Source organism: Gymnogyps californianus, chromosome 4 (genome assembly GCF_018139145.2).
Source record: "Gymnogyps californianus isolate 813 chromosome 4, ASM1813914v2, whole genome shotgun sequence".
NCBI classification, from domain to species: domain Eukaryota; kingdom Metazoa; phylum Chordata; class Aves; order Accipitriformes; family Cathartidae; genus Gymnogyps; species Gymnogyps californianus.
Genome location: NC_059474.1, coordinates 43036800 through 43064329, shown reverse-complemented (window position 1 = coordinate 43064329; position 27530 = coordinate 43036800). Strand labels below are relative to the sequence as shown.

The 27530-nt window shown below is 35.5% G+C and overlaps 1 protein-coding gene across 1 annotated transcript in view; it reads right to left on the bottom strand.

Moving 5' to 3' along the window:
* Positions 1-501: 501 nt before the first annotated feature.
* The window catches only part of NEK1 (NIMA related kinase 1), a 50631-nt gene continuing 23602 nt past the window's right edge, over positions 502-27530 (bottom strand). The window contains exons 18-35 of the mRNA XM_050896006.1: positions 25502-25604; positions 22433-22516; positions 21792-21875; positions 18672-18749; positions 17526-17621; positions 16829-17002; positions 15239-15304; positions 14914-15148; positions 13662-13814; positions 12808-12993; positions 12101-12224; positions 11807-11889; positions 10614-10831; positions 7830-7984; positions 6741-6949; positions 4433-4566; positions 4021-4153; positions 502-1966 (exon numbers count right to left, since the gene is read on the bottom strand). Coding sequence (XP_050751963.1) covers positions 1953-1966; positions 4021-4153; positions 4433-4566; positions 6741-6949; positions 7830-7984; positions 10614-10831; positions 11807-11889; positions 12101-12224; positions 12808-12993; positions 13662-13814; positions 14914-15148; positions 15239-15304; positions 16829-17002; positions 17526-17621; positions 18672-18749; positions 21792-21875; positions 22433-22516; positions 25502-25604 — 2329 coding nt within the window. The 3' untranslated portion in view covers positions 502-1952. The remainder of the gene's footprint in view (positions 1967-4020; positions 4154-4432; positions 4567-6740; positions 6950-7829; positions 7985-10613; positions 10832-11806; positions 11890-12100; positions 12225-12807; positions 12994-13661; positions 13815-14913; positions 15149-15238; positions 15305-16828; positions 17003-17525; positions 17622-18671; positions 18750-21791; positions 21876-22432; positions 22517-25501; positions 25605-27530) is intronic.

Sequence of the window (27530 nt, the reverse complement as noted above, 5' to 3'; positions counted from 1 at the left end):
GAGAAAATGAAAAACCATAGAGCGCAGAATATAGCAGCTGGTATATTTTCTTCTTTCCATATGGTTAATCTATATTTTTTTAAGTCTAAAGGTTTTAGGTCCTCCCTTCCCCCAAAGGTGGGCAAGGTATGATTTGAAAAGCAAACCTGCAAAAGGAAAATAACGCAGACTCATTCTTTATTCAAGTCTTTAGAGTGTATTTGCTAAATGTCATGGATAATGTAGCTCACGAGGATCATCTCTCTGAATAGATTATTCAGCAGTGAAAAGCGCAATGGAAGGGAAGCCTAGTGAAAAGCCCCAAAATTTACTGTGGGAAGTTAAAAAAAAAAAAAAAAAAAAAAAAAAAGGGAAGGGAGGAAGGGAAGGAGAATAGAAGCAGCATGGGACAGAACCAGCACTGTTTCCAACAATGATCATACTTTCTCATCAGATGAAGCAAGAGGTGTTTATCAAGTAAATAAGGATATAAAAGAAATTAATATATTAAGGCATTTATGATTATTAATTTTATTCTCAGCGCAGGTTCCCAGGATACAGCTGAACTAGAATAAGTTTGGTCTACCTTTAAGAATTGGATGTGTTTAAAAAAATTAACACTTATCAGTGGGCAAAACTTTAATAACAACACCATAAAACAATTATACAAAACTCATGTACATATTTTGACAGTTCTAAATAATATATATATATACTTGATTTTACTTTGTGGAAAAGTAACTTTTGACAGTTTTAGATTGTGACTGGCTGTAGCTGGGGGAGGGGGAGGAATCTATTTTTCTCCAATAGGGCAGTTGGAAGTTTGACAGTTCATCAGATTTGTAACAAGAGACTTATTGTATGGGTAAGCCAAGAAAGCTGTTCCAGAGATGATGACTGGAGAACAACAGCATACCTAACGTCTGCCCTGTATAGTACTGCTTTTACAGGAGGAATGAGGAAATGTGGGTCAGAAGAAACTTGGTTTTGCTTTCAGGGTGGTGGAAATCAAGCTACAAAACATGGGCCAAAAGATGAGAAGTATTACATAGCACTTGGGCCGTGGCTGCTGGAGCCATGAGTGTAACAGTAAGAATTTAAAAACAAACTGGAAAAACCCCACTCCTTTTAATTCAACAGCATACTATATTATCGTTGACCAGATTACAAAATTCAAAAGAGCTAAATACTTGGGATTTTGGGAAGGGGTTGAGGAAGGGGAAGAGGAAGAAAAATATTGGGAAAAAAGTATTCTAGCTCCAAATGAATTTTACAATCTCAAAAAACCCCAGACATTTCAATGATGACTGAAGTATCAGTTTGCCTTGATTTAGAAACACCACTAAGATATTTCAGATGACACTAGTTAAAAAGTGACAGAAGCCTTCAGCCTCAAAATATAGTAATTTTTTTATTAAGAAAAAAGTGAAATACTCAAACTGGACCACTAGATTAAGATGCTATTAAAATACAACCACAAGGGTCAATAAAAATGAAGTAATTTCTTTATGTAGGTGTAAAGAGAGGCTATTTTAGATGCGGGTACTTCCACAACACAGTAATGCTTCCAATTGCTTAACCGTACCAGCCAACTGTTGCTATGCAGAAATTCTGTTTTACATTATAGGTCTCAGTTTTGTATCTGAATATCTACAGGTATTCCTTTCTATATTTCTTCTGGAATTTGAGAGATTACAGCTTTTGGGGTTTTTTTGTTTTGTGTGTTTTTTTTTTTTATTTTATTTTGGGCATCTAATATTTAATGAACACATATGCAAGTACACACAAGAGAAGTGTATAGGTATCTCAGTTTTAAAAGGCATGGTTTTCCCTTTTTCATACAATCAACATTCTTTTTTGAAGTCTTGCTTCTCCTGCCCCATGTTACATTCTCCACTACAATTTGTTATTCAGCTGTGCAGACTTCAAACACCGATATGTAGTACACCATTACGGAATTTCCTGAGTCAGGTTTATTCATCATTATCTGTAAAAAGCAGGAGAGGGGGAGAGACAGGGTGAAAAGGAGCAAGACACACACACACACAAAATGAAGCTGGGGTTACAAAACAAACTAGAAACCACAATTTAGTAAGCAATACTACAAGAATTCACGAAGTCACCAATGAGGTGACTTACCAAAACTGCCTTGAAAGCACTATGTGTGCAAATACTGAACAACATGTCATCTTTCTTGGATTAGTGAATTTAAGATAGTTTCATCTCAAGTGGCCTGCTTCAGTTAGAACAGTCCTCTTAGTAAAGAGCAATACAGATTTTTTTCTAACTTTTCTTATTTGAAGAGTATAAAACTTTTGAGACAGAAGCTCATGAACATGCTTCTGACTGTCACTTGTCCTCTATTCACCTTTATTAGCATAGGATTTTTTCTTTAAATGTCTGAAATTTAAAGAACTACTTTAAATGTAGTTCTTTATGTACTTTAGTACTAAAGTACTACATGTACTTTAAATGTCTGAAATGTAAAGAACAACTTTTTCTTTACTTTTTTGTATGCTACCACAGATTTGTAAAATACAGAATTAGAACTGAAGCTATTAAAAATAGCCATTTGTTAATCAGCATTTTGCAATATGAAAGTCAGCTTATTTTAATAAGATTCACTCAGGCAACAGCTTACAATTTGTATGCCAACATTTCAGCAAATTGTCATTTAAGTCTTTTAGTACTAGTTTTAAAATATCCTTAAGGCAAAGTGGCAAGGAAAAGAAACTGGTAACACTATAGTTACCATTTTCTTCTCAGTCTATATTGCCAGTCCATTGGACACTTGAAAAATGAACTACTACAATATATCTTTCCAATTCTGTCATTAAATCAATAAATCGTGGTTGAAAAAATATTTTTCAGACACTTTTCTGTCATATTTCTATAACACAGCATGAAAACAACATGGTACTGGTTATTCTTACTGAGTGGTTCTATATCAATAGCAAAGAAAAATCGGGGAAAATGTAATTTGTATTAGAATTTTTTTTAATTATTATGTTTTTAAAACTATTTTTAAGACTTCCCCCCCCCCAGCATTTACATATAAAAACCATAGAAAGCCATAATTTTATTTGACCCTTTATTCACTGCTATTGCAACACATTTGTAAAAGAATTTAAAAGATGCAGAAAGTAGACGTTGGTTAACATGTGTTAGAGTTTTTTTAAAAATTGAAAAACATTAAATAGTGATCATTGCACACACTTCTAAAGCCAATATATAATGCTTCTGATTTCTAGAAAAATAACTGAGATTTTAGCTTTCTTTTTTTTTTCTCTCCAGTAAAGACTTGCATCATGAGAAATCTAAAATTACATAACTGCAGTTAAATTTTTGACATGAGAGGAAAAAAAAACCCCAAAACATTTTTCATTGATAGTGGTCTGTGTGGTATTTCATAGAGTGACTCTGAAAGATCTAGGAACTATCTGTCTGCCTAATCTGTGCTAAGCTAGGCAGGGCTCCCAAGCAAGATAAATTCTCTTCATGTATTACTGAGCCACCTGAAAACTAAGATGGATGGTACCTCCACATCAACTTCTTCTGAAAAATGACAATTATAGGATAAAGAGCCACAGGAAATTTTCTTTTCAGAAACGTAGTGATACTGCAACCCGTTAAAAGTAGAGTTTTGGAAAGAACAATAAATTTAGGTAAAAAGTCATTAATTCTTAAGATAAAATTGTTTTTAATTCTGCAATTTTTATTCTAGACTTCCATCTTCTCAATCTGAGTAACTGTTCTACAAAAATTAAATAATTATACTGGACCTTTCATAAGACAACTATTGTTACAGTTGATTGTTTATGTACATACTGTTAAATCAGAGTGGTCAGCATGCTTAATCAAAGTTCGCCACGTTTTGTTGCAGGAATAAAAATACCCTTTGTGAAAAAAAATTATTTTTATCAATTTAGCCAATCAATATAACACAGCACAGATATGTTTTAAAAGTACATTAGGACCTATTGTATATGACCAAGAAAGAACATAAGACAAGCCATAATTGCCAGGATACAGTGAGATTACCTTCTTGGTAGGCTCCGTCTGCCATTACTAGGTGAAGTATTTTGGCATACAGGTGTTTGTGTTCATTTCCAAGAATAGTCTGAACTATGGTTGAACAAATATCAATATTTTCGTCTTCATCTTCATGTATAGCCTGGGAGAAAGGACAATCCATGTTGCCAAAATTAAAATGGGTATAGAATTAAATAGTTCAAATTTATTAAATGCAATTCATGGTTTAACCCAAAGTTTTCCTCTTTAATCCACTGGCATGGCATTTTCTCTGTTAATATTTTAGTGTGTTGAAACAGAATAAAAGACTAAAGAAATAAGCATTGATTCTAGTCACACAATGCAATTAGTTACTGGCACAGTAAACAGCCCTAGGTACTTGTTTCTTGAAGTATTTTCCACTTGAGGTTATTCCACAAACCTTTATTTTCTCATAAACTTCAATGAATTTATCAAAGCCTATTTCCCGCTCCAGGTTATATCTCAACTCTTCCAAATGGCTGAAGATACTATCACATTCTTCACATTCACTGGCAATCTCTCCATCACTATTATCTATAAAGAAAGAAAACAACAGTAAAAACCCCTCAATTTTCCTACATTCTTAATGTTGTTTCTATGTCCCTAAACTTGATATCCACACAGACCTCTAAATGTAATGAAAGCAGGTAAGCTCAGGAGCACTAGGCGATGTTGGCAGATGTTCTGAACAACCTGGAGGGAAATAGGAACAGTCCCTTTCTTGACAGCAAAGAAATTCTGAATCCCAAATGGGAAGCATCTAGGTATCTCCTCTAAAACCCCACTCTGATAGTTAGCCATAAAGGTATTCATACTGAAGGAAAACAAGGTATGGTCTTAAAGCAGACTTTCATTTAGCAAAGCAATGTTAGTAGGTCAAGTTCTATATAACCATTCCACATATTTCTGAGGTGAAACTGATGCAGGGTTCAGTGGCTGTTGCACGCTAGGGAGAAGAGCTCCTTAATGAAGCAGCTGTCTTCTAGCAGAAAATAAGGACATGTATATTAAGAATCAGTTATTTAACTTCTGCACTGAGATGCATCTTGTTCCATGGAGCAAGTCTAAAAAACCCCAGCACTAATTTAGCTACAAAGTTCCTCATTCTTTTATGAGTGCATCTCCTTTGCGTAGCAAATTCAGTATGCCAACTGGTGCAATAAGATATGTGAGAGCAATCAAGATGATTTTGCTTATCGGCTACAGAAACCTTACAAATAGGTTTGTAACAGTCAAACATTAGCTAAGTTTAACAAAGGATCTATTTAAAAATAAAAGATAGAATCCCTATGTAAAATCCTATCATAAAATGCAAACTGCTTTTGCCCAAGAAAAATACTTCCTTAAATAAGTATTTGAATTATGAAAGGACTTACCTACCCAGGGAAAAATATACAACTTTTTAGATTTCAGAGCTTATATTATCAAATCTTCAAAAACATACATAGTATTGCCTGGTAGGTCACAGACTTCCTGAGTTAGTATTAAAACTCTACTAGTTTCAATTCCTATGTATGACTAGTGTAAGGTATAATCCTGACCAAATCGTATCCCTGATTCAAGTATCAACAGTCACATCAATAAGAAATTATCATTGAAATAAAAAGAAAACTTGTATATGGGTTAAAAACCCACTAGAAGACTTCTAATCCTGTATTTAACTTCTGGATCTTGAACAGATTTGGTTTCAAATTCTGTCTGTTCCCCTGAGTTTTGGAGTTTTGAAGGCGTTCCTCCTGCCCCCAACAATGAAACCTGCAATTCTTATGAAACCTCATGAATCTAGAAGGTGAGACACTGACACCAAATACCGTAAAGCTTGTAACAACAGCAGAATCACAGAAACAGATAGTATTGTATGTTATTGGTGTATAACATCAGCACTGTCAAAAAATGAAAGAAGATGGCATTACCTAAGTTTATTTTACCTTAAAATACTTATTGGAATGTATTATATAGATAATATCTTACAGGTATATTCACAGATTTTCAATTTGTTTAAAATTGTCTTCAATAAAACAAAATTACACAAAAGCTATGTTTTAAATTAGTTATTCATTTTCTACATCCTTTTATACCTATATTTCTAAATGCGCTTATTTTACAGCAGTAGTAAAATACTTATATTTCAACCAGAATTTAAAAAACAGAACTGAGACTTCAGGACACCATTTTGTATAGCTAATGCAAAATGCTAAAAGCAGTAATAAATTTTTCTGTCTCATTTTTAGTTTGACTGCATTAATAGCTATTTTGGGCTAAGGACAAGGTTAATAATTTCATGTTCCTTTTGACTGCGTGTTAAATTACTTAATTGTAATGTAAGCTGGATCCCAGATACTCCAGTCATGTCAATTGCTATTTCTTTTTCACTCTTACATTGCAGTCATGAATTATTCAAAACATATGATGGGCACAGAGTCTTTGGTCTTCCTTGAAGACAAGTTTTAGACAATTGGAGAAAGAGTGACTTACAATCACTGCCTAACAAATAGCCAACATTTAATTTGCAACATTGAATGTTGCTTAGATGTTGACTTTAACATTCAGAAAGTCTAAATATTATCTGATTTTTTTTAAACTTCTGTATAAAAACTATTAATAAGAGCTTTATTTCATTTTAAGTATACAATGCAAAAATGTTATTCTGTGTTTGAATTGTTAACATCAATAAATAACTTATAAAACAGGTATAACAGAAATTATACCTGACTGCCATTCTTCATTAAGTGCACTTTCACTGCTGGGGTTATTTTCATCTCCTTCATCCAGTTCTGTACCATTTGTTAAGCATTCGATGACATTAGCCTTTAAAGTAGACTCCTCTTCACTGAATTCCTCACTAGGCTGCTCCCTAAGCAATTGTTCCATTGAGGCCCGGAGTTCCTGCAAATCTGTATCTGCCTCCCCAAACATACTAAAAGAAAGTGATATAAAGTTCATATAATTAATACTTTACAAGACAAACCCTGTAGGAAAAGCTCATTTCTTTTGTTAAGCCAACAAACTGGAAAGCCAATGTAGCTGGGGGAGGGGGGGGAAGACAAATATTTGTGTCTTCAGTCCAACATGATTACAGCACTGACACCTTTATATCATGCAAGACACAGGGAACAAAGATTAGCTAAACAGATACCAGATCGTTTCGTAAAAAGATGATGATAGGTCCTCAATTCAACTTGTAAAATAATTTCAAAATCTTTGTATTCGTGCACTATTATAGAACCCTGGCAAGTATAACATTCTCAATCCAGATAAAAATGTGTCTGGAGCAAAAAGAGGTCTAGATCTCATCAGAATAGATATACCAGATGATTTTATCCCTGCAGACTACCCAAGCTGCAGGCAATAGTCAAGAGCCAGGGTCAGATTTTGAAGCCCCTGAAAGAATTTGGGGGACTTGAAGGACATCCCAATACAACAGTAGAGAAGACAGATGAGTGAGACTCCCAGAACATACGAAGAAAGGAAATATTCAGGAAATCTTTATTTCTAGAAGAGCGGTAGCTATCAACTTTGATCTGCTTCAGCGGAATGCAAGGTGCAGAAGCCAGACAGAATTGCATCTTGGATGGAATTTGGAAAGGAAATTCAGACAGCTATTGTAAGCAGTACATCCCATTAGCTTCTCAATTCTCTGGAACAAGATTCAAAGTAAATGGTGATTCAATACAGAATTTTTAAAATTTGGGTAAAAACCCCATGCTGGTATACTGTGTATAATTGTTAGTGTCTAACCAAAAATATTCTTGATCTAAGATGCCTGTTGAAATACTTGATAAACTTGATACACTCACATATCCTCAGAATCAGAGGGTCCTTCTTTCGCTTGTTCATCTTCTGTATCATCTATTTCAAGGTTATGTTGATGCTGCACATCTGCTACACTGGGAACATCAACTAAAGTTCTGTACAGTTTGTAAAGATCCGGGAGCGAACATGTTCTCAACATCTGCAAAGGTAACAGAAAGCCTGTTTGGTAACAATACTAAAGACAGTTTGAGGTTACAAAATACTTTAAAATGAGATTTTTTTTGTCCTTTTTCATTTGAGGGTCAATTTCAGGATAACGATGTGTCCAGCACAGATACTCTAGTTGTTGAAAATATGACATCTTGAATTTTGCCTCTCAGCTAAAAGGAAAGCATTCCTTCTGTGTTTACGGGTTACAGTGACTGAAAAGCTTTAAGAACATCAACTGACATACAGATCCTGGTTTTGTGCAGATTTGTTTGTTACCTTGATGGCTATCTAAAGAAAAGGAATGTTGCAGTAGATAAATAATATATATGCGCAATTGTTTACAATGTATGTATTTCAATTGCTTACAGCTTAGAACCATTTTAAGTAGCTGACAAAGGAATATTTTTTAAAATGACTTTTTATTATTTCTCTAGGTTGGTCACTGAAAACAGTAACACTTGTTTATGGTATATTTCAAGGCAGCTCCATAGGATTAGAAAGAAGTTCATTACAAGAAGTATTAGAAAGAAGTTCAAATTACAACAGTAATTTGTTGCAATGGAAATAAAGCAACGTGGAAACAAAGTAACTGTTTGCTCAGTGATCTACCAGATCTCTCTTTTAAGAAGTCTAGGAATCCCCCAAAATTACTAAATATTCACGACAGTATTAATAAAACAAGAAACAAGACCTAATCTGCACTAAGTTTTACCAATAAGCCTCACCTTCCTTCAGCATAGCTCTGAATACATGCATGTTCAGTGTTTCCTCCTAATGAAATCCCTAAATTTTAATGAAAAAAAATAGTTCCTCAGCTGCAATTTATACCAGTGTATTCATACATGCTCAAATATCAAATCTCTGTCAGCACATGGCCAGAATATTATTGCCATCAAAGGAGTACCCGCCCTTTTTGACAACTACTACCAAAGTGAAGGAACAATTAGAAGACTAACTACCCCATCATTTGAAAGCTTCCAGGTATTTTGAAAAATGCTTCTTTTCCTATTAGCCTACTTCTGTTAGCATGCAGACCTGCCTACAGATAGGACACTAACTCCTGTCTGCCCTGCTCCCTGCTAAAGGTTTCCTTAGTTTCTGGGTAAGAGCTGCAGCAGACGTGTATTTGGGAAATTCCAGAAAGTTACATTTGCAGATACTGCAAAGAAGTACTGAACATCCTCTTGTTGCAACCAAATGAGGAAAGGGAATTTGTTGCTCTCTTTCACTGAGTCTACTGCAGCAGTAACAACAACACATCTGTTGCTTTTCTCCAAGCTCTCTGCTATTATGTAGAGCTCATCTGGTACTGCATTAACAATTCTGTGACAAACACTTATGGCCAAAACACATGCCCAATATGCAGTAACAAGTGACATACTGAAGCGGTTCATATTGATACACTGAAGAACTTCATTATAAAGCATATCCATTACTTTCTAAATCTGATAAGGGTACAAAGAATGTTCATCTTCCCCCTACTCACAAGTTAGCTTTTCTGTAATCATTGTCCAACTGCCAGATAAACAGCTTCATAAACTAGGGAAGTTTATGATTGACTAACTCTTGAGGAATCAAAGTTAGAGTCATAAATCCATTTATGTGAACATATGGATCTGTGAAAACAGATGCAAACTTGTCAAGAAGCCTTATTTTCCCACAGATGCAAACAGCACTATCCCTGATATTATGCTTCCTAGCAATGCATCAACCGATATTATTCAACATTCAAATAATCAATAGTGCAACTTCTTTCATGCACTCACAAAAAAAGGCTGGGAGTCAAAAGAAGAAACATTCTTCCTTATCTGGCATTCCACCACCTAGGAAATCCTTTACTACATATTGACTGAATGCAATGCAGGTCCACAAGTTTCCAGAGAACCCTTGCCACCATTGTTTCTCCAAAAAGCAGCCGCTCTTTTACTTTCCACTTTAGAACCCAGGCAAGTACTGCACATAATTTAAGAAATCTGTTTCATCTACTAGTTCTGTAACTATTCTTAAAATATTTTAAATTCACATCAAAACCACATTCCACCATCCTACGCCCATTGCGCAGACTGTGAGCTGCCACTCAACCCTGTGTAGCTGGTCAAGAAATGCCTTCAAGAAAGCAGTTAGGGCTGTTCACTCTTCTTCAGTCTTCTGCTTCACAGCCAGAACCTGTGCTAGTTGGTTAAATCCTACAGGAAAAAACCCAATCACACCTGGTTGCCAGAAATGACAAGATACCTTTGTTGATCTGTTCACTGTTTATGATGGCAAGGTAGTGGTAAGTCTGAAAAACCACACAAAAGGGAGAAAGCAGATAGGGGGAGTTAGGAATTTCCTCATGAACTCCCTCAGTTATGTCTCAGAGAAGTGGTGACATTCCTCCACAAACACCTGGACATAGAATGCTGAATGATGAAACCAGAGACACTCACTGCTGCCTGAGTCCTGCTGATACAATGAACATAGTGCAGTCACACTGCAGGGCAGACATGGCTAGACAAATACAAACACCTGCTGAAACAGTTGTGCCATCTGTTCTGGCCTCATTCAGCCTCAATAAGAAAATAAGAGTAATATTACTGTAGAAAAACAAGTATTCCTTTTTAGTTTTTTAAACTTGCCTTTGGGTCATTTGCATCAAAAAGCCCTGTAGAAAGTCCAATCAACAATGAACTTTTGCCTTTATTTTTTGCTGGTGATATGGAACGTGAACGAGGTACAAAAGGCTCTTCCTGTGACGACTGAGCTGACAGAACTGGTGAGGCTGTTGGTACAACTGTGGGCTGTATTACCCTCTGGAACAAGGGTTCAGGTTGCAGAGAGTCACTGGAACAAGTTTCTGATGTGGTAAAAGAAAGTCTGTTACAAATCTAAATAGATTAAAAACCCCAAGCTCTTAAGCAAAAGGTAACTGAAGTGAATAAAACTAACTCATTTTTGTAGTACAATTAAAGGGGAAAATAGATAGCACTGTAAAAGTATTAAAATCTCTTTAGATTATTTTAGTAAATACATTATAATGTGAAATTCTCCCATTTTAACTTTTTGAGAATAGACAGCCCTCAGCTATAGCCTGTTCTGTTCTCATGCCTTCTAGTTTCTCATTATCCAGTCCATGCCTGAAATTATGGTGTCATCCGTTTTCATCTGTTGCTTCTTGCCTTATACTAGATTTCTTCAAAGCTACCTCAACATAATTTGCCCAAACACTGGAAAAAAAAAAACCCAGTTTGCTTAACCCACCCATAAATAGATGCAATAATATCACCAGTGATACTTGACAGTATTGCTGATGTATTTTCTATTCTACTGTAAAACTTGCAGACCTTCTGAAGTTACTTCAAAGACCTCCAAGAACAAGCAATTCTTCAACGCAATAAAGATTAAAGCTTATAATTAGCAGCTGCTTAAAACATTTTTTATCCAAGCTACAGCTCAAAATTAATTTGAGATGTCTATAAAAAAAGCAACACTTTTATTAATAATCAGATTTTGTAACATTTTAAATTCTCGTTTTAAAAGGTTGTAATATTCAGAAACTTGACATTCACTTTTAAGTATCAGTGTGGGCCACTGCCCTGTTCATCTATACAGTGTAGCTTTGTTGTTACGTGTTTTCTTCCGAAGTGGCAAAAATAACACCCACAATTTGTCTTCCTAATCCATCAGAAATTTGCTTTTTAGAAGTATGAACTAAAAAAGAAAATGAAAACAGAAAACCTGCTCTTTCGGGGTTAGTGAAGAAGTGAGAAGGGATGGCTCAAGCACTCCATACTGCCAGCTACAATAAACAAAACAAGAGACTTCGACTGACCTTCTGGAGCTTCCTTTTGCAGTGGCACCTTGTCAAGTGCTAGTTTCTCAGAAGCTGCCTTGTTTCTTCTGTCATGTTGTGCCCTATTATAAAATATCACATCCAGGGGAAACACCATGTAAAAACAGTCGTTAGTCTACTGAAAATGTCACCAAGTGCAGTAAAACTAACATGGCAGACAAGCAATGAAGCTTTAGCTAAGCTTAACATTTCAACTGATGTATCTAAATGCTACTCAGTTAAAGCTAGTTGTTTGAACTGGAGAGAGAAGGATCAGAAGAAGAGAGTACTTACTTATCCTCTTTCTCTTTTACCCACACTTCATTAACAGTGATGGGAAATTCCTTACTCTCCCTACTCTGGTGCTTTTTATCTTCTTCTGTTTCTTCCAACATCTCTGCTTCCAAATCATCAGGCTCTAAAATTAGTAAAGTCATATACCTCATTAAAAATGAATCCCAACCAAACAAAAAGGCAGGAGAGACTATACATCTTAAGATTACACTTCAATCCTTCAGCTTTAATAATTTTCTGCATTTTGCAGAAACAACTGAAGTTTTGTAACCCCAGAGCTAAAAGTTTGTTTCTGACAACGAAAGTATCTTAAAGCTCCAATGAACTATGTCTTCTAAAACCCTCAGTAACATTCCCCCAGACATCAGCAGGGTGCTGATATCATATAGGGGAAAAGATTCCAGCACAATTGATGGGGAGAAACAAACAAAAAAACCCAACAACAAAAAAATTTGAAGCACTTTAGAATTCCACTTGTATTCTAGAGAGTTTCCTATAAGCACACAAAAAAGGTTTCTGGAAATTTACAAAATAGGTTAGTGAATCAAATTATAACACAGGCAGAGAAAGCACTTGGTCCTACCTAAAAGGTGTTAATAAAAACCTGCACATTACTTATGGGAAGATGTAAAAGTATACAGGATCATTACTTCCCTCATTGAATTGGAAAACAGATTGTAATTAGAATTACTAATGAAATGACTTACCATCCAGAATAATAGGTTTGCTCTGTACCTGGGTAGGTTCAGCTCTTTGAGATTCTTCTGGTACAGTCATGTCAGACTCTGTGACACCAACTGGTACTGAGGACTGAGCTCCGACAGTAGGAAAAGCTTTCTCTTCCTTCTCCTCTGATGAGGACTGATGATCTCCTTCAAGAAGTTCTGCAGTACCTAACACAAAATTATTCTATTATTTAAACAGTGCTTTGACACAGTTGGATAATAAACGACAATGTGGCTACAAGGTAAGTTGAGAATTTTTGTTTCTTTAAAGGAAAACAGAATAGAAAAGTTTGCATGCTTTCATTATAACTATTATGAAGAGGAAAGCTAGAAATACTAAAATTTGAATTTTACTTGCTACATTATCATTAGTACAAGTTTGTAATTGGAATAAATATAAGTCCTTTTGTCCTTGGAAAGGACAAAAAGCAGGAGTTGACCAGAAAAAAAATCCACTGATATGGTAAGTCACATGCTAACAAGAAGGTAATAGGACCTATCTAATACAATATTCAGTTGATGACATCCTTTGAAAAAACAGACTTGTTTCTATCAATAAGCAAAGTCCAAGACTTTTCAACAAAATGAAGATCCTGCCCTTTCAGCACATCCTTCTTAATTTCTTACCACTTCACTGAGTTTGAAATATTTTGGTGTCTTCCAGTATCAGCTTGTGCTGACATTTAGAACATTTAGAACTGAGGCAAAGCCCAGAAGTGGAAAGCAAGAGTGAGGACAGAATATGCTTCTATGACTTCAAAATTGTTCTCAGTGGACAAACTGGCAATCTGGCACTTCCTCCATTTGCAGTGCAGATAATTACCAGCTGCGCTTACCATTTATTACATCTAGTTCCTCAAGTAAGTCGGTTTGCAGCTGCAACTCTGCTTCTCCTAGGATCTTCAGGACTGAATCAGTAGGGCTTTTGCCCCAGACTTTCCTGTGGGGTTCACCAATATTTAACCTAATTACTTCCCCCAGAGTTTGTCCTGTTGGGACGCAAAACACAAATATAGAAACTATTAGAAATCAGAAACTTTTATTCACTTTCTATATAATAAACAAACAAACAACCTCCACAAAACTAAAAACTACAAAGCCAGAACCCATGTCACCTCACCCCAAGTCAGACAGCCTAAAGACTTTGCTCAAAAGTCTAGTTTTTCTTCTGCCAATTCCATTTAATAACAGCAGTTATTCAATGCCAGTTAATATCTGCAACTTAATAGCAGCAGGAGATCTTTTCAGCAATTCAAGCACTTCAAAAGAAAACAGTATGAGAAATGTTTAAAACTGGCATGAGATGGTCTTAACTTTACCTGAAATGGGAAACTAGAAAGTCTCTTGTCCTGCTATCCTTTGACATTTGTTTCTGTTATTTCTTCCTCCAAGGAAATCAGAGGATATAAAGCAACAAAGAATAGAGCAAAAGAAGAAGTTTCTTGGTCTTCTAATGTCCTAGCCGTGTAAAACTACTATGCTATGAAGTAAGTCTGTCACACTCTCAATGATTATTTATTTCTACAATGTGAAACAGACCCTTAGTAAGACACACCGAAACCAGGAAAAAGGTCTTCCACCCAAAAGACCAGAGAAGGCAGAGAGAAAAGTTGAAAAGACAGGCTTGATTTAAAATAAGAAAAAAGCTAAGAAGGGTGCAATAAAAGTAACAGATATAAATTGAGAAAACCCTCAGTTTTTATTGTTCTACTGGTAACATAAAAGGATTTTGAAGTTAAATAAGAAACTTTCATATATCTTAAGTGCTTTTTATTGTTTCTGTTAAATTAGTGCCTTTTAAAAAGACACTTACAAAGAAAGCTCAAAAAAAGTAACCATGCATTTAATTAGGTAACTATTTGTTGAAATTAAGAATTTATTTGTTGAATCTCCTGCAGGCCATTTAATTACTCAGCCTGTGCCTTATTCCTTATCCAAGGGAATACATAACCACCTGTTGTTTAGAAGCAGATGACACGCAACTGATAACAAGACAGTAATAATAAAGAGTATTTGATTTATAAAAACAGACACTACACATGGTAAACTGATTTACCAATATCATGGTGACAAAAAAAGGGTACTTACGGTCTGTTCCGGATAAAGAATCTTCCATTGATAACTGAGCTAGAGGAACTACCAACTCAGATGCCCCAGATTCCCATTTTTTACGATCTCCTAGAAGTAGATGGTCACCTTCTTGTTGTTCCTTACCATCTTCAGACCCAGCTGATTCAGAAGTATTTTTACACTCCTTTTTTCCTTTCTCATCTTCTTGAGCTTTAAGATTTTGATTTAATCTTCTCAGTATTTCTCGTTTATTCTGAAATAAGGGCCAACATATATCACTTAAAATAGTACCTTTCTTAAAAGGAAAAGAAAACTAAATGAAACTGAATACAATTTGACATACTTGCATTGCAAAATCTGGCTTTTTAATTTCCTCCTCTGCTTCCTGGATAGCACCTACATTTTCATCCTTTAAGCCCAAGAAGCATGAAATACAATGTAGAAGAATATGTCAGAAAAAAATAATCTTGAGAATATTAATAGATGTAATAGTGAAAAATCACCTCTAAAACCTTTTCATTGACAAATGCTGATAGACTGAAACAGAATGTATGATACTTCTGTTTTTATGGGGCTTCCCAAAGACAGAATTTCAAGGGGCAGCTTCCATCTTTGAACCGTTCACTATCTGAAAGTGGTGAGCAAACGAATCAGACTCAGTTGAAGCAAACAAGTGAAAGTTCAGAGCACGAAACATATAGAGAATAAAGCTAGATATGACCTCTACAGCAAAATGCCACAAATTCCAATGCTAGAAATGAGTAATTCTGTAAAAAAAAAAAAAAGTGGCAAGGACCAAGTCAAAAGTGGCAAGAACTGAGTCAAGAAGCACCTGTAAAGAAAAGCAGAAGGGAGAAGAGACAACTTTAGTGATACATAAAATAATCAAACTAAAAATTGAAGGCAAAAATATTGAACTTATAATCTTTGCATACAAGGCTTGTCTTCTCCAATTCCAATTGCTCTGTGTGCTAATTTTTAGTCAGTTATAGTCACCATCTTGCATTACTCTAAGACAAACTATCCACGTGGAAAAAATGTGCTAATGATTTAAGTATTGTCAAAACACTATTTCTTTAGTTTTCCAGCTATCAACTGACGTCTTTCAGTGTATTACATTTTATATACACTATTTAGCACTAAGTTTCACCATATTCCCATAGTCACAGCCTTCAGGGTTGTATATAGTATATAATCCCACACTACACTGAAATCTAGAAATAGCTTAGGTAAAAACACAAAGATTAGCATTCAAATTAACACAGATTGTGTTAAAAACTCAAATTGTACAATGATTCACTCGTATGCTCAGTTTCACAATTGTTACTTAAATCAAATGGTGGTAGTTGAGGTAAACGTGTAAGCATTTACAATATCAGGACCCAAGATCACAGAAAATAGAAATTAGGAAGCTTCTAATACTGTTTTAGACAACAAGAAGAGATAACACTATCAGATACAAGTCTCTTAAACTTTATATTCTCTGTTATATTCAGTACATACTTTCAAACTCACTGAAAACAAGAATTAATATAAAATAGTCCTGTCATTCAAGATATATTTTCTCACTTCCACCAGGTTACAAACTCCTTAACTCCCCTCTTCAAGAGGCTGATGAAAATGCTGGTTAGTTGATGTCTTCTTCCACTAATCATGACTGCCTTGATCAAAACTGAAGTTGCACCCTAGGGTTCATGCAGCCATTTTGTTCATAACTGACTGAATTTGAGTTTCAGTATACAGATGTATTTCAACAGCTTCCAAGTTTTGGTTTCTTTTTACTTTTTTTTTATTTTTCCTTTCCCTAATTAGAAGCAACAAGTATCCTTAACAATTTTTTTCTACCTCATCTACACATTCTTCTAAAAATTCTTTTTCAAATCAGGTTGGGGTTTTTTTTCATTAATTTTACTGTCTTAGCAAAAGTACCTACCACACCCACTTCCTTCAAAGCAGAAGTCATGGAGATGACTGGTGTACCGGGCTTCACTGGAAGCTGTGGCTTAGGAAGAGCTGCTCCAGGCTCTTGTAGTCCATGCACAGGACTGTGTTCCGTAGCTCCCACATGAAAAGGCACATTAGGATTCTTTACCCCTTTCGCTATCAGCTGTATAGATTCAATTAAAAAAAATTTAAATCAACTTTGCACATTAAACACAGTATTGTCAAATAGGTTCATGTAACCCTTAGAAAAGGACAATAATGCCACACGTTTTCATACAAAAGACAACTGCCAGCTCCACATGTGAACTATTTCCAGTTTATCAGCTTCACAACATCCTGCTTTTTGTAGCAATATATTACTAGTTGGACTTGTCACTCCACAGCACACAGAAGCAAAACAAGATTAAGTACACTTTGGTAAGTTACAGATCATTAATAAAATACTTAAGGTGATCCTAGTGATTATTAGGTTTGATGTTTGCTTCTTAAATTCTTGAACCAAATTCTTCATTCAAGTATACCTAAGATGAGGCTTCTAATGAGGGAATTCTGACTGACAGATGCTCTCCTCAGTTTCAGAAGACAAACTAATTATCTAAGCTTGAAAAATCACAGTATAGGATTTTAGTTATACAAAGATACAGCACTACATACTTTGACTGCATGTAACAGATTTATTTTCTTACATGTTCTTCCCAGGCTCTCTTCTCTCTTTCATATGCTTCCTTTCTCTTTCGCTCTAACTGTTCTTTCAGAACTGCAGCTCGAGCATTTGCTTGGGCCTACAGTAAACAAACAAGCAAAAGAAGACCAACTTAAAATCATAAAAAGCATTAGTACCCCATTCCATGGAACACTTTAAAAAGAAACATTCTTGGATTACTTCATCTTCCTTTCTCTCACTTATTACTGTATAGACTGTGAAGGGAGGACTCCACTGACAATCAAAATCACCACACAAGTATCATAACTGGTCTTCTATGTTGAAAATAATGGCAACTCCTCAAAATTTAATTACAGTTCTTGATTTGCATGTTTATATTTTTACTGTACATAGTAATCTTAAACAGTGATGTAAAATTAGAATCTCTACTTAAAATTAATTTTGAAGCCAAATGCATTAATCACAAAATATTAAATACTCAGTTTAAACTTTACAAACTTACTCAACATAACACAAAAAGCTTCAGCTGCTGTTTCACCTCTAGTTTTAAGGTTAGGCATAAGGTTAGCTTGTTTTTACATTGCTCTTTGCAGATGATGGGGAAAAAAAAAATCATAGAATATACTTGCTACGTATCGTATGGTAGAGATAGTTATTGATATAAGAACACCACATGGAATAAAATTCCAATCAAACATTGGATTTCTGTGAAACACATTTGGTTTAAATGTACTTCATCACAGAGGTATATAGCACACCTTCCAATCCACATGTAGCCCATGTCAGCACATATAAAGAAGTTTTGCCTTCCTTTATAACTAAAAGGAAGTTGTTGCTATTTAAGGTGCATCTTCCTTTCCCTTTCAGTACGAAAATGCTATTGTAGTTATACCAAATTGCCTTTAGGACTAAAGCTAATACAGAGATAAATCTCAAAGGCAGGGATAGGAAAAAATCCTTGACTTGCTATGTTGTGTCACAACATATTTTAAAATTACTGAGATAAAACAGTTGAACAGAGTTGTTACCTCAACACAGTTAAAATAAAAACTTCTTGTAGTTGATGTACGAACAAACTATTGATGGCAAAATGAAATGTAAGAAACTTCATGAGATATGAAACAAATTTGAAAACAGTAAGTTCCATCTCCTCCCTCCTCACAATTACCTTCTGCGCTTCTATCTTTTTGCGTTTCAGTTCTGCTTCCTCGCTTGATTCTTGTCCATCAGAACTGGCAGCTTCATTCTGCAAAGTAAGAGTCCTCAGAGAATTATCATTAATTCACGTATTTAAAAGCTGAGTGATATAAGTGACTACTTGGATCATTTAGATTGACTGTATGACTAACACATAATTTCACTAGGTAACTCCACACTCAAATGTAATGTCTACTTGGACAGAAGTTCATCTTTGAGATTTGTGGGGAGTTTTGTTTATTTGTTTGGTTTGGGGGCGCGTTTTGGTTTTAAAAGATACAGCCAGGAAGAAAGTAATGTGCCTACTGTCACAAGGGAAGTGACCTAACGATGCTGGGCTCTCACCTGCCACCCCTCATCACTGTCACATGCTCTGCAGGTAAGTATACAAAAGTTTGATGCTCTCGAATTCCAGTTTCTTCCACTGTATGTGCTCCAAAGAAGGTGGAATGGGTGAGGGGAGAAATGGTAACAAGTAAGAATATATAAGGTCTACCTCTGAAATCTCTGTTTTCAATCTGTCTTACTTCTTTCCATGGCCTCTGCATATTCCTATTTACAGAACAGACTGACAGAGCTATGCAAAAAGGTTCTGATAGGAGCTTTTTATTGTTCATGACCAACTTGTGCAGACCTTTTATTTAAAATAAACTATTTAGAAGGCATATTTAGTAGGCTTCTTGCAGTATAAGAAGAAGAGTATTATTAGAAATAATTCGGGAAAACACAAGCAAGAATTTTAGGTAATTTTTAAAGTGAAAATAAAAAAAATAAGGTCATGCCCACCTTGGCTTCAGTCAGCTAACAGGAAAAAAAGATGACTGGAAAGAACACTGGAGATAGAAAAGCTTCAGAAAAATAATTTGGCACTCTTCATAGGCAAAGGAATGAATACATATATTCATCTATTGTATATAAAATAGGATACTATGCAGTAGCCATAGATATAAAATTGTTAATCAACATAAGGAAATAAACATATCTGTGACAAGATTTGGTCTGAGATGGTGTTCCTCTAGAGGTGAACCTCCATGCTAAAGTTTGCATCCGTAGGTCATCAAGAAAAAAACCTCTTAAACTTGGTCTCTGAATCCTGAAAATTAGTTTAGGCCTACTTCCTGGAAAGATATTAATCTATTCTCTGTTCTTTTGTAGGTGGCATACCTTCTGGGGCATACCCCAGGTACCTACCCCTGGGGTATATACCCCACCTTACCTACCCCAGGTAAGGTACAGCCACTGGGAAAGGAAGTTAGGTTCCTGATATGCCTAATAACCCATACAGAGAATTAATGGCATGGTCACAGTAACGGTACTTCTGATTGATTTTACTAGCACAAGCAGCCTTGGCCTCCAAAGAAAAGGTTTCTGGAGAGTACCTTTACTTCTGCAGTTAACCATACTGCAGGTAGAGCGTGGGTGCTCCTAATTTTGAGAGGAAGTGTTGCAGCTGCTCAGTGAAAAACTGAAAGAAACAGTGCAGTACAGCAATGGCTCTACACTGGTAACATTTTAGCACTGTCCTCAGTATTCTAAGGGTACTCAGGAGACACAGTAAGATTTCATAGGGCTGTGTATGGAGATGACTAGTCCCACTGCAGCCGTTTTGAAGCTTGTCCACAACAGCAGAGGAGACAGAGTTATGAGTGAAATTAGCATCAAATGCAATTAAGACAGCATGGGCTTATGGTGCATCAACTTAGCATTTTATGTGAGTCAGTGCTAGTGATAAACTTCACGGACCAGCCTCTACAGTAACTTCATAGACTCACAAGACCTTTATTTTCTTCATGCTCCATAAAACAAACTTAGGAGAAAGGCCCATGTTGGTTCCATGCCAGACTTAGCCACTAGCACATCTTATAAAGTTTGCATAGTCTTCTCAGGTAGAAACGTACATAACTTCTGCTCTGGATCATTCATTCTAGATTTAAAGGGGCAGGGGTTCCTCTTTAATGCATTAAAGAAGTTTTGCACCTCAATCAAGGGACTGAATTTGGCTCTCTTGTGTCTCACCAGTAAGATGCAATCAAGGTTAAAGAAAGTAAAGAAAACAATTAAAAAGAAATCACTAATACAGGGAAAAAATATAGTATCTTAGCATTAAAAAAAAAAAAAACCAACCTCAAAACCTACAGCAATGTGGAACTGTGTTTAGCTAGGATGGTGGTCCAAAGAAATTGAGTGGTACTGGGCATGCTCTTGCCTTACATGTCCACTCACTATACGTAAGATGCATGAAAGCACTTAATATGGGTGCTTAAAGTGGGGGACAGGGCAGGAACATTTCTCTAGTTTTAAATCACAAAGTACAATATGAATATATGAGCAGGTAATCACCTGAGGAAACCCAAACACTCTATTAAGACAAACGGACAGGAAGGGGAAGAACAAACAGGACTACAAGATCACACAGTAGGTTAATGAAAAGATGGAAACAAACTCTGGACCATATTTACTACATAGATTACCTCTCAAATGAAACTTTTTTTAAACAAGTAAATGGATTGCTTCCAAGGGTGCCTTGGATTATTCATTTGACACCTTAAGAAGTGTTCATTCTGAATCTACTTTATGAACATATTCTTTTGTTTTTGTTGTATTACGAACATAGTTTGGAAAAGTGATGTTTGAAAAAAAGTGTATTGATTAAACTGAGCTCATGCCAGGAATTTCTAACTTTAATACACACCTACAGAATGTATGAAAAGAATCGCTTCATACGTATTTCTGTGTGAGCATTGTCAAAAAGTGAATTCTGGAGAAGTTCTTATAACTAAAAGCAAATAAATATAAACATGCTAGTGCTTGATGGGAAATTTACATGTCAAATTCAGATGTAACCTTATGTTGTCTTGTTTTTAAAACACTGTTAGTTTACAGGCACTGAAGCTGCATCCCCAGCACTGAAATAACAAACAGATTTTGCTTATTCTGGAAGAAGAGATGGAAGTACACTAACTGTGGAACAGAATTAAATGTCAAAAATATAGGTCTATATATAAAACGTCTATGAGTTTTCCCACAGGAATAAAAGAATACATCCCACAGCCAACTTCCATAAGTATTTAAGATTATTTTTCAAACCAACCTTCTCTCCACGAAGTTTTGCTCTAATCTGTTGACGTTCATTAAAGTTTTGTAGCCGGATCTGTCTTAATCTTGCCAAATATTCCTAAGGCAAAGAAAGGAAATAAGTTTCAGTTATAGTGAAACTGTCTCCAGTATGGTTAACTTAAAATACATGAGATTCCACAAAAAAATAAGATGGGTGAAAAACCCCCACACTATTACTGTAACCATATTAGCATTTACTAATCTCCAGAAAAACTCTCATCTAATGAAAATAAAGAAAACTGGAACATATGTTTCCCAGTATTAAGCTATCATTACATTTTATATCATTGAAGGCTAGGAATGGTTATATTTATCACAACAGGATTAACATATAGAGAGTTGTATCTATACGTATGCACATTCAAGAACCTCTCCAAGACAAGACTGATGTAGACAACTATTATTTTGATTATTTAAAAAAAAAAACCAAACAAACCCAAAAAAACAAACCACACCCAAACTCTAGAACTTTATACAATAAATTATTTCCTAGAAATTTATAAAGTCCTTTTATTTTGTTACACAGATGAACCATGCAGGGAAACTAGGCACAGTCAAGGTCAAAATAGTGCTATCTGTGTGATGAGCAAAGTGGCAAACATGCGGCAAGCATACCTCTTCCTCCTTGTTTCTGGATTTCCTTCCTCTTGCAGAAATGGGCCTGCCTCCATAGATATCTGCCACGTTTTGCAGTGTACCCTGTTTGCCATTTAATGGTATCAAATTTAAGGTGGCTGGGGCAGTAAAATTATCTGCTTTATCCAATAACTTTTCACTTAGAAGAAACCAAATCTATCAATGATCTGCAGTTGTTCGGAAGTTAACCGATAACCCCTTTTCACTTACACGAAACACATGACAGTAGCAACTAAAACTCTTGAGTAGCCAAAGAGAGAGACTAGAGCTTTAAAAATATAGTTGCCTTCTCCCTGCAATTCTGATCTTCTCCTGCTATGTTAGAAAGCCTAAATTCTGATATGCACAAGTTTTTTCTACATCTGGATTATACACAAATTGGGGCACAGAGTTGGCATTTCTGCCACTGTTGAGCCAAGCCTAAAATAAAAGTGGAATCTTTGTATGTTCTTAGATTAAGCTTTTTCCACAATGATAACTTTAAAAAAAAATACTACAAGTAGCAAACTCAAAAACCTAATAAGTTCTTAAATATACATATTACATCTAACAAACTGTGTTAAATGCCTAATACATATGCATTCACACTGTATAGTCTTGGTTAGTGTGGTGTACTCAGTGTCCTAACTGTCACCAAAAGGATTCAACCTTTAAGGAAGTCCAATACAAAACAGTACAAGAATGATTTAACTCCAGGTTTCCTGCTTGGATTAAAACCCAAAATATTTAAATTATTTTGTTCATGATATACCAGAAGCCTCTGCTGAACAGGTTAAAAATATCTTGATTTGTTAACTCAACATGCAATAAAGACAGTAAGCATATATGTGATAGTTACATGGACCTTCTGCCTTATAAAATACCAGGACTTTAGCTTTCTCAAGCTTGAGTGCAGAGAACCATCAGTAAGTAAATACTCCAGTTAAGTTCTTGATAGGGAGGACTGAATCAAAATATCCTGGCTAAATACTCTCTCAGATTGAGCAAAAAATCAGTAACTCAAGGAAACAGCACATTTCTGCACTTCTGTGGCTTAGTGACTGGGGGATCAGAGAACAAATTAAAGGAACCATCCTGTGGATAAGAAGTAGCATACATTCATGAGGACTCCATGTATTCTGGTTTCAGCTTGAGCATTAGTCATACAAAATGGAAAGGAATATTTTCCATATTCACCTTTTCAGAAAAGGTTTGTTTTATTTTAACTTTTTTATGCATGTTCCTGAGCTTTACAAAAGCTAACTGGCACTATTCAAGTCATCTCACTGTTCTTCATTCTAGCATTCAAGTTAGTTTAGGTATTTTCATCAAACTGATGGAGATTTATATCACTGCTCTTAAACAAGAAAGAAACTGGAAGCAAGATTTTTGAGACCTGATTTTCTTTCTGTAGATTGTTAACTTTCACTCATCTGCCTACATGAAAATTTTCAAAGACCAGGACTCAATGTTTTGCAATGCCACACAGCTACAGTAAAGTAGTAAATTAGGTCTGTCTTAAAGAAGAGATGACTGAAAGTATCATCAGCTCAACTACTGAGTCAAACTTTAGACTGTCACTTGAAAATTAAAATTGACAGCAACTATATTTAACAGAAGCTGGGTAAATTAGTGCGAGTCATTTGACTTACAAGTCTTTATACGACAAAGAGCTGCATATTAGTTGATGGTTCCTACTGATTTCTCCTCTCAGATCACCATGGTCTGGACAACAGTCCCATCCCTACATGAGAACCACTGCCAGCTAGTCAAATTATTTTCCTGCACAAATAGAAGGAAGCTGCTGAGAACTTCTGCTATCAATGGCAAATGATAGTACATGAATTTGGAACCCTGGTTTCGAGTTGTAAGTCTTAAACATCTGGAAGTTACTTTTACAACTGTTCAGTAACCTCCCTGTTCTACTACAGTAGCCAGTTAGGAATGGAACATTTGGGCTTAGTTGAATACATTAGAGAAACCTGAGAAACATTAACCTGAGTACTTGGGTATCTTGCATTAATTGATCTCATACATTTATAGTAATGCCAACAAAGTCAAGAACAAAATGGAAGCAGGTACTACTAAGGACTTGTCTAAGAAGAGGCAGTCTTAGCAAGAATTGTTCATTGTTTCACAATTATTCACTGGTCTTGGAGGTTTTAAAAAACAGAACCATAGTTTTAAAGTGGAAGACTCATGCTTTAAAACATACATACTAATCTAAGCATACTTCACCATCAAAGCAGTGACTCAAAGTAAGCAATTCTTAGATACGTTAAGTGAAATAATCCCTGAAACAAAGATCTCGCTGTAAATCATGATCTGATATTCAGATATAACTCAGGAGATGCTTCTGTAAATCTGCAGTTGGTCTCATCTCACTGCAACGCCAGCATGGTCAGTTTAATTTCAGCAGCTGACAGTGATATTGTGACTTGGTTGTATATGAATAGTGTGGAGAAGCACTCAAAAGCAAAATTCTCCACATTATGAAAACACTTAGTTCAACCACACAAAGTCCTAGTGCAAATGAGTCATTTCCAAGATATCCTTACTGCAAAACAAACTTCCTAAGAGTAAAGTTTTAGAAACATCAACCTTGACAGAGATAAACGTCTTTATAATACCTTCTTAATAAGCAGAATGTGTTTTTGTAAAACATGCTACTGCATCTGATCATTAGCTGTATCAGTTTAATCAAACTTCATTTTAGGTTCAAGCTACTGAATAATACATAAAGTTTAATTTTAACCAAAACTTTAAAGCTATGAACAGAAACAAATGTAAATGAATGTTCTAAAATTCACAATATTAAGTTAGACACATGCAAAAAAAGATATTTTCCCTTGTTAATAAATTTACAGTCATGAGAAATGTATTGCACAATTCTGTCACATTTTAATAAAATCAATAACAAAATGCAAAAAACCTACCTCCCATTCTCTTTTTTTTTTTTTTAATACTTAAGGAAAATATTTAGCCAGCATTTCATGGTTATGATGCTACTTCAAAGATTCATAAAACATGCTGAAACAGTAATATACATAGGAAGACCAGATTTCATACCATGTGTCCCTCAGCTCGAGCTTTGTTTTCCATGGCTTCTCTCTTTCGTTGCCAGAATTCTTCAACTTGCTTTGCTCTATCTGCAGCTATCCATCCCTTTTGCCTGAGTAATTACAACACATAGCAAGATGAAAGTCTCTGAAATATGACACTCAAAAAAACCCCCTGCATTTATTCTAACTAGGGGACACACACAAAAAAGTAACTTTCTATGAGTAAGGCATCTTCAAAAAATGCCTTTCATCAGCCAAAATACAAGTCAGACTTCCACAAAACAGAGGAAAATAGGATCAACTAAGTTAAAAGAATAATTTAAAAACAAACAAACAAACCAACCAACCACCATGTTGTCCTTCCAGATCCTGGTCATCAAAACAAAAACTAATGTCAAAACACAATCTTAGTGCGATTATTTCTGAAAATGTCTCAGCTTCTTTCATTATTGTTATCGTTTGTGAAAAAGAAGACTCCTTCAAGGTTTCCCTTCAGAGATGAGCCAGAACTCATCACATGAGCCAGAACTCATCACATGAGCCAGTCAGTAAGGGCAATACTGCAGCAGTCTTTCAAGACTGACCTACGTTTGGAGGAAGAGCTTCCACCACTTAGATAATTAGTACAGTGCTAGTATTCTCAGAGTGTTCTGGCAACTCCTTTGGGGGATCTTGGGGGATTTTTGTTTGTTTTTAAAGGGACTGTGAAGGAATTTTCCTACCTTAAAATTAGCCAGAACAAGATGGTTTTTTCACATGTTCCACCCCAGGTCAGGGACCTGCTTGGGTAGACAAGAATGCTATGTTCAAGTTACTGTAATTACGCATCTGGCAAGTCTCCTAGTACATACATACAATCATTTTGTAGAGGAACCAGTTGCTGACAAATTGGTTAGAAGTGGACTCAGAGGAAGCTTTCTATTAAAAAAAAAAACCACTGAGAAATGGTGTAAGATATTCTAACAAATGGTAGAATGATGAGGCAATCCCCTTTCCAAGGTTCCCCTAGCCTCGTTTGACTGAGTATTGGGGGCCGAGCAACAGGCAGGAAGAAATTGGAATAAGCTGATAGCAATAACCCATCAAGCTGAGACAGTTAAAGAAAGAATCGTTTTGCAATACAGGAGCTATTGCTAGTAATTCGTAAATGAATTAGCACACTAATTAAACATCCTTGCATCTTGTTTTTTCTCTCCCCTCACCCCCCCCACCCCCAAGCAACAAGGAAATGAAATATTTCCATATGCTACAATTCATTAAGAGGAAGACAGAGGTAAAACTACTTTGATACAATAAAACAAACGCTGTAGCTGCTCTGAAAAGGCAAGACGATCCATGTAGGTGTTACTGGTAAAGAAACAAACACTTGATAATCTTTGTATACACATATTTAACTCACTACAAGATTTTTACTGTAACTGTTCATTACATATGAATTCAATTGGTGGATAGTGAAATCTGTCCAAACCTGTGTCATATAGCTGAAGTTCAGCATACAGTGTTGGAGGAGAGGTGCTTCCCAAGCAAAAAACCCCAAACTTATTTGTCTCAAACCAAATTCACAGGAAAAACTTATTTCGACTAAATTTTATGAAAATGGTTTTTCCTACTCTAAAGCTGAGTGACTCATTTTGCTAAAATATTTCAACTAGATTTCTTCTGGGCTGCATTTCTGTCCAAGAGACAATTTTTAAAGATTGTTGATGTTGAATGTACTTAGCTTTACGTTAGTTGTGGTAGTGTAATCAGAAAGATTGTAACTTGAGGATTTCTCAACTTCTTTAATATACATTCTAAATTACCTATCTTTAAGAAAGTTGCAGTTATTTAAATTCTTTGTTTGAGCTAAACATCCTGAACACTTATATTCATATTTCACCTCCAGCTGAAAGAATAAAGTGCAGGAGAGAAATACTGCTAGGCTAGCTATGATAATAAAATTGCTTCTAGATAAAGTACAAACACTTACCACATTTTAAATGCTAAGAAACAGCACCTCAATTTAAGGCTAAAGGTAATCCAGTTTATAAATAGAA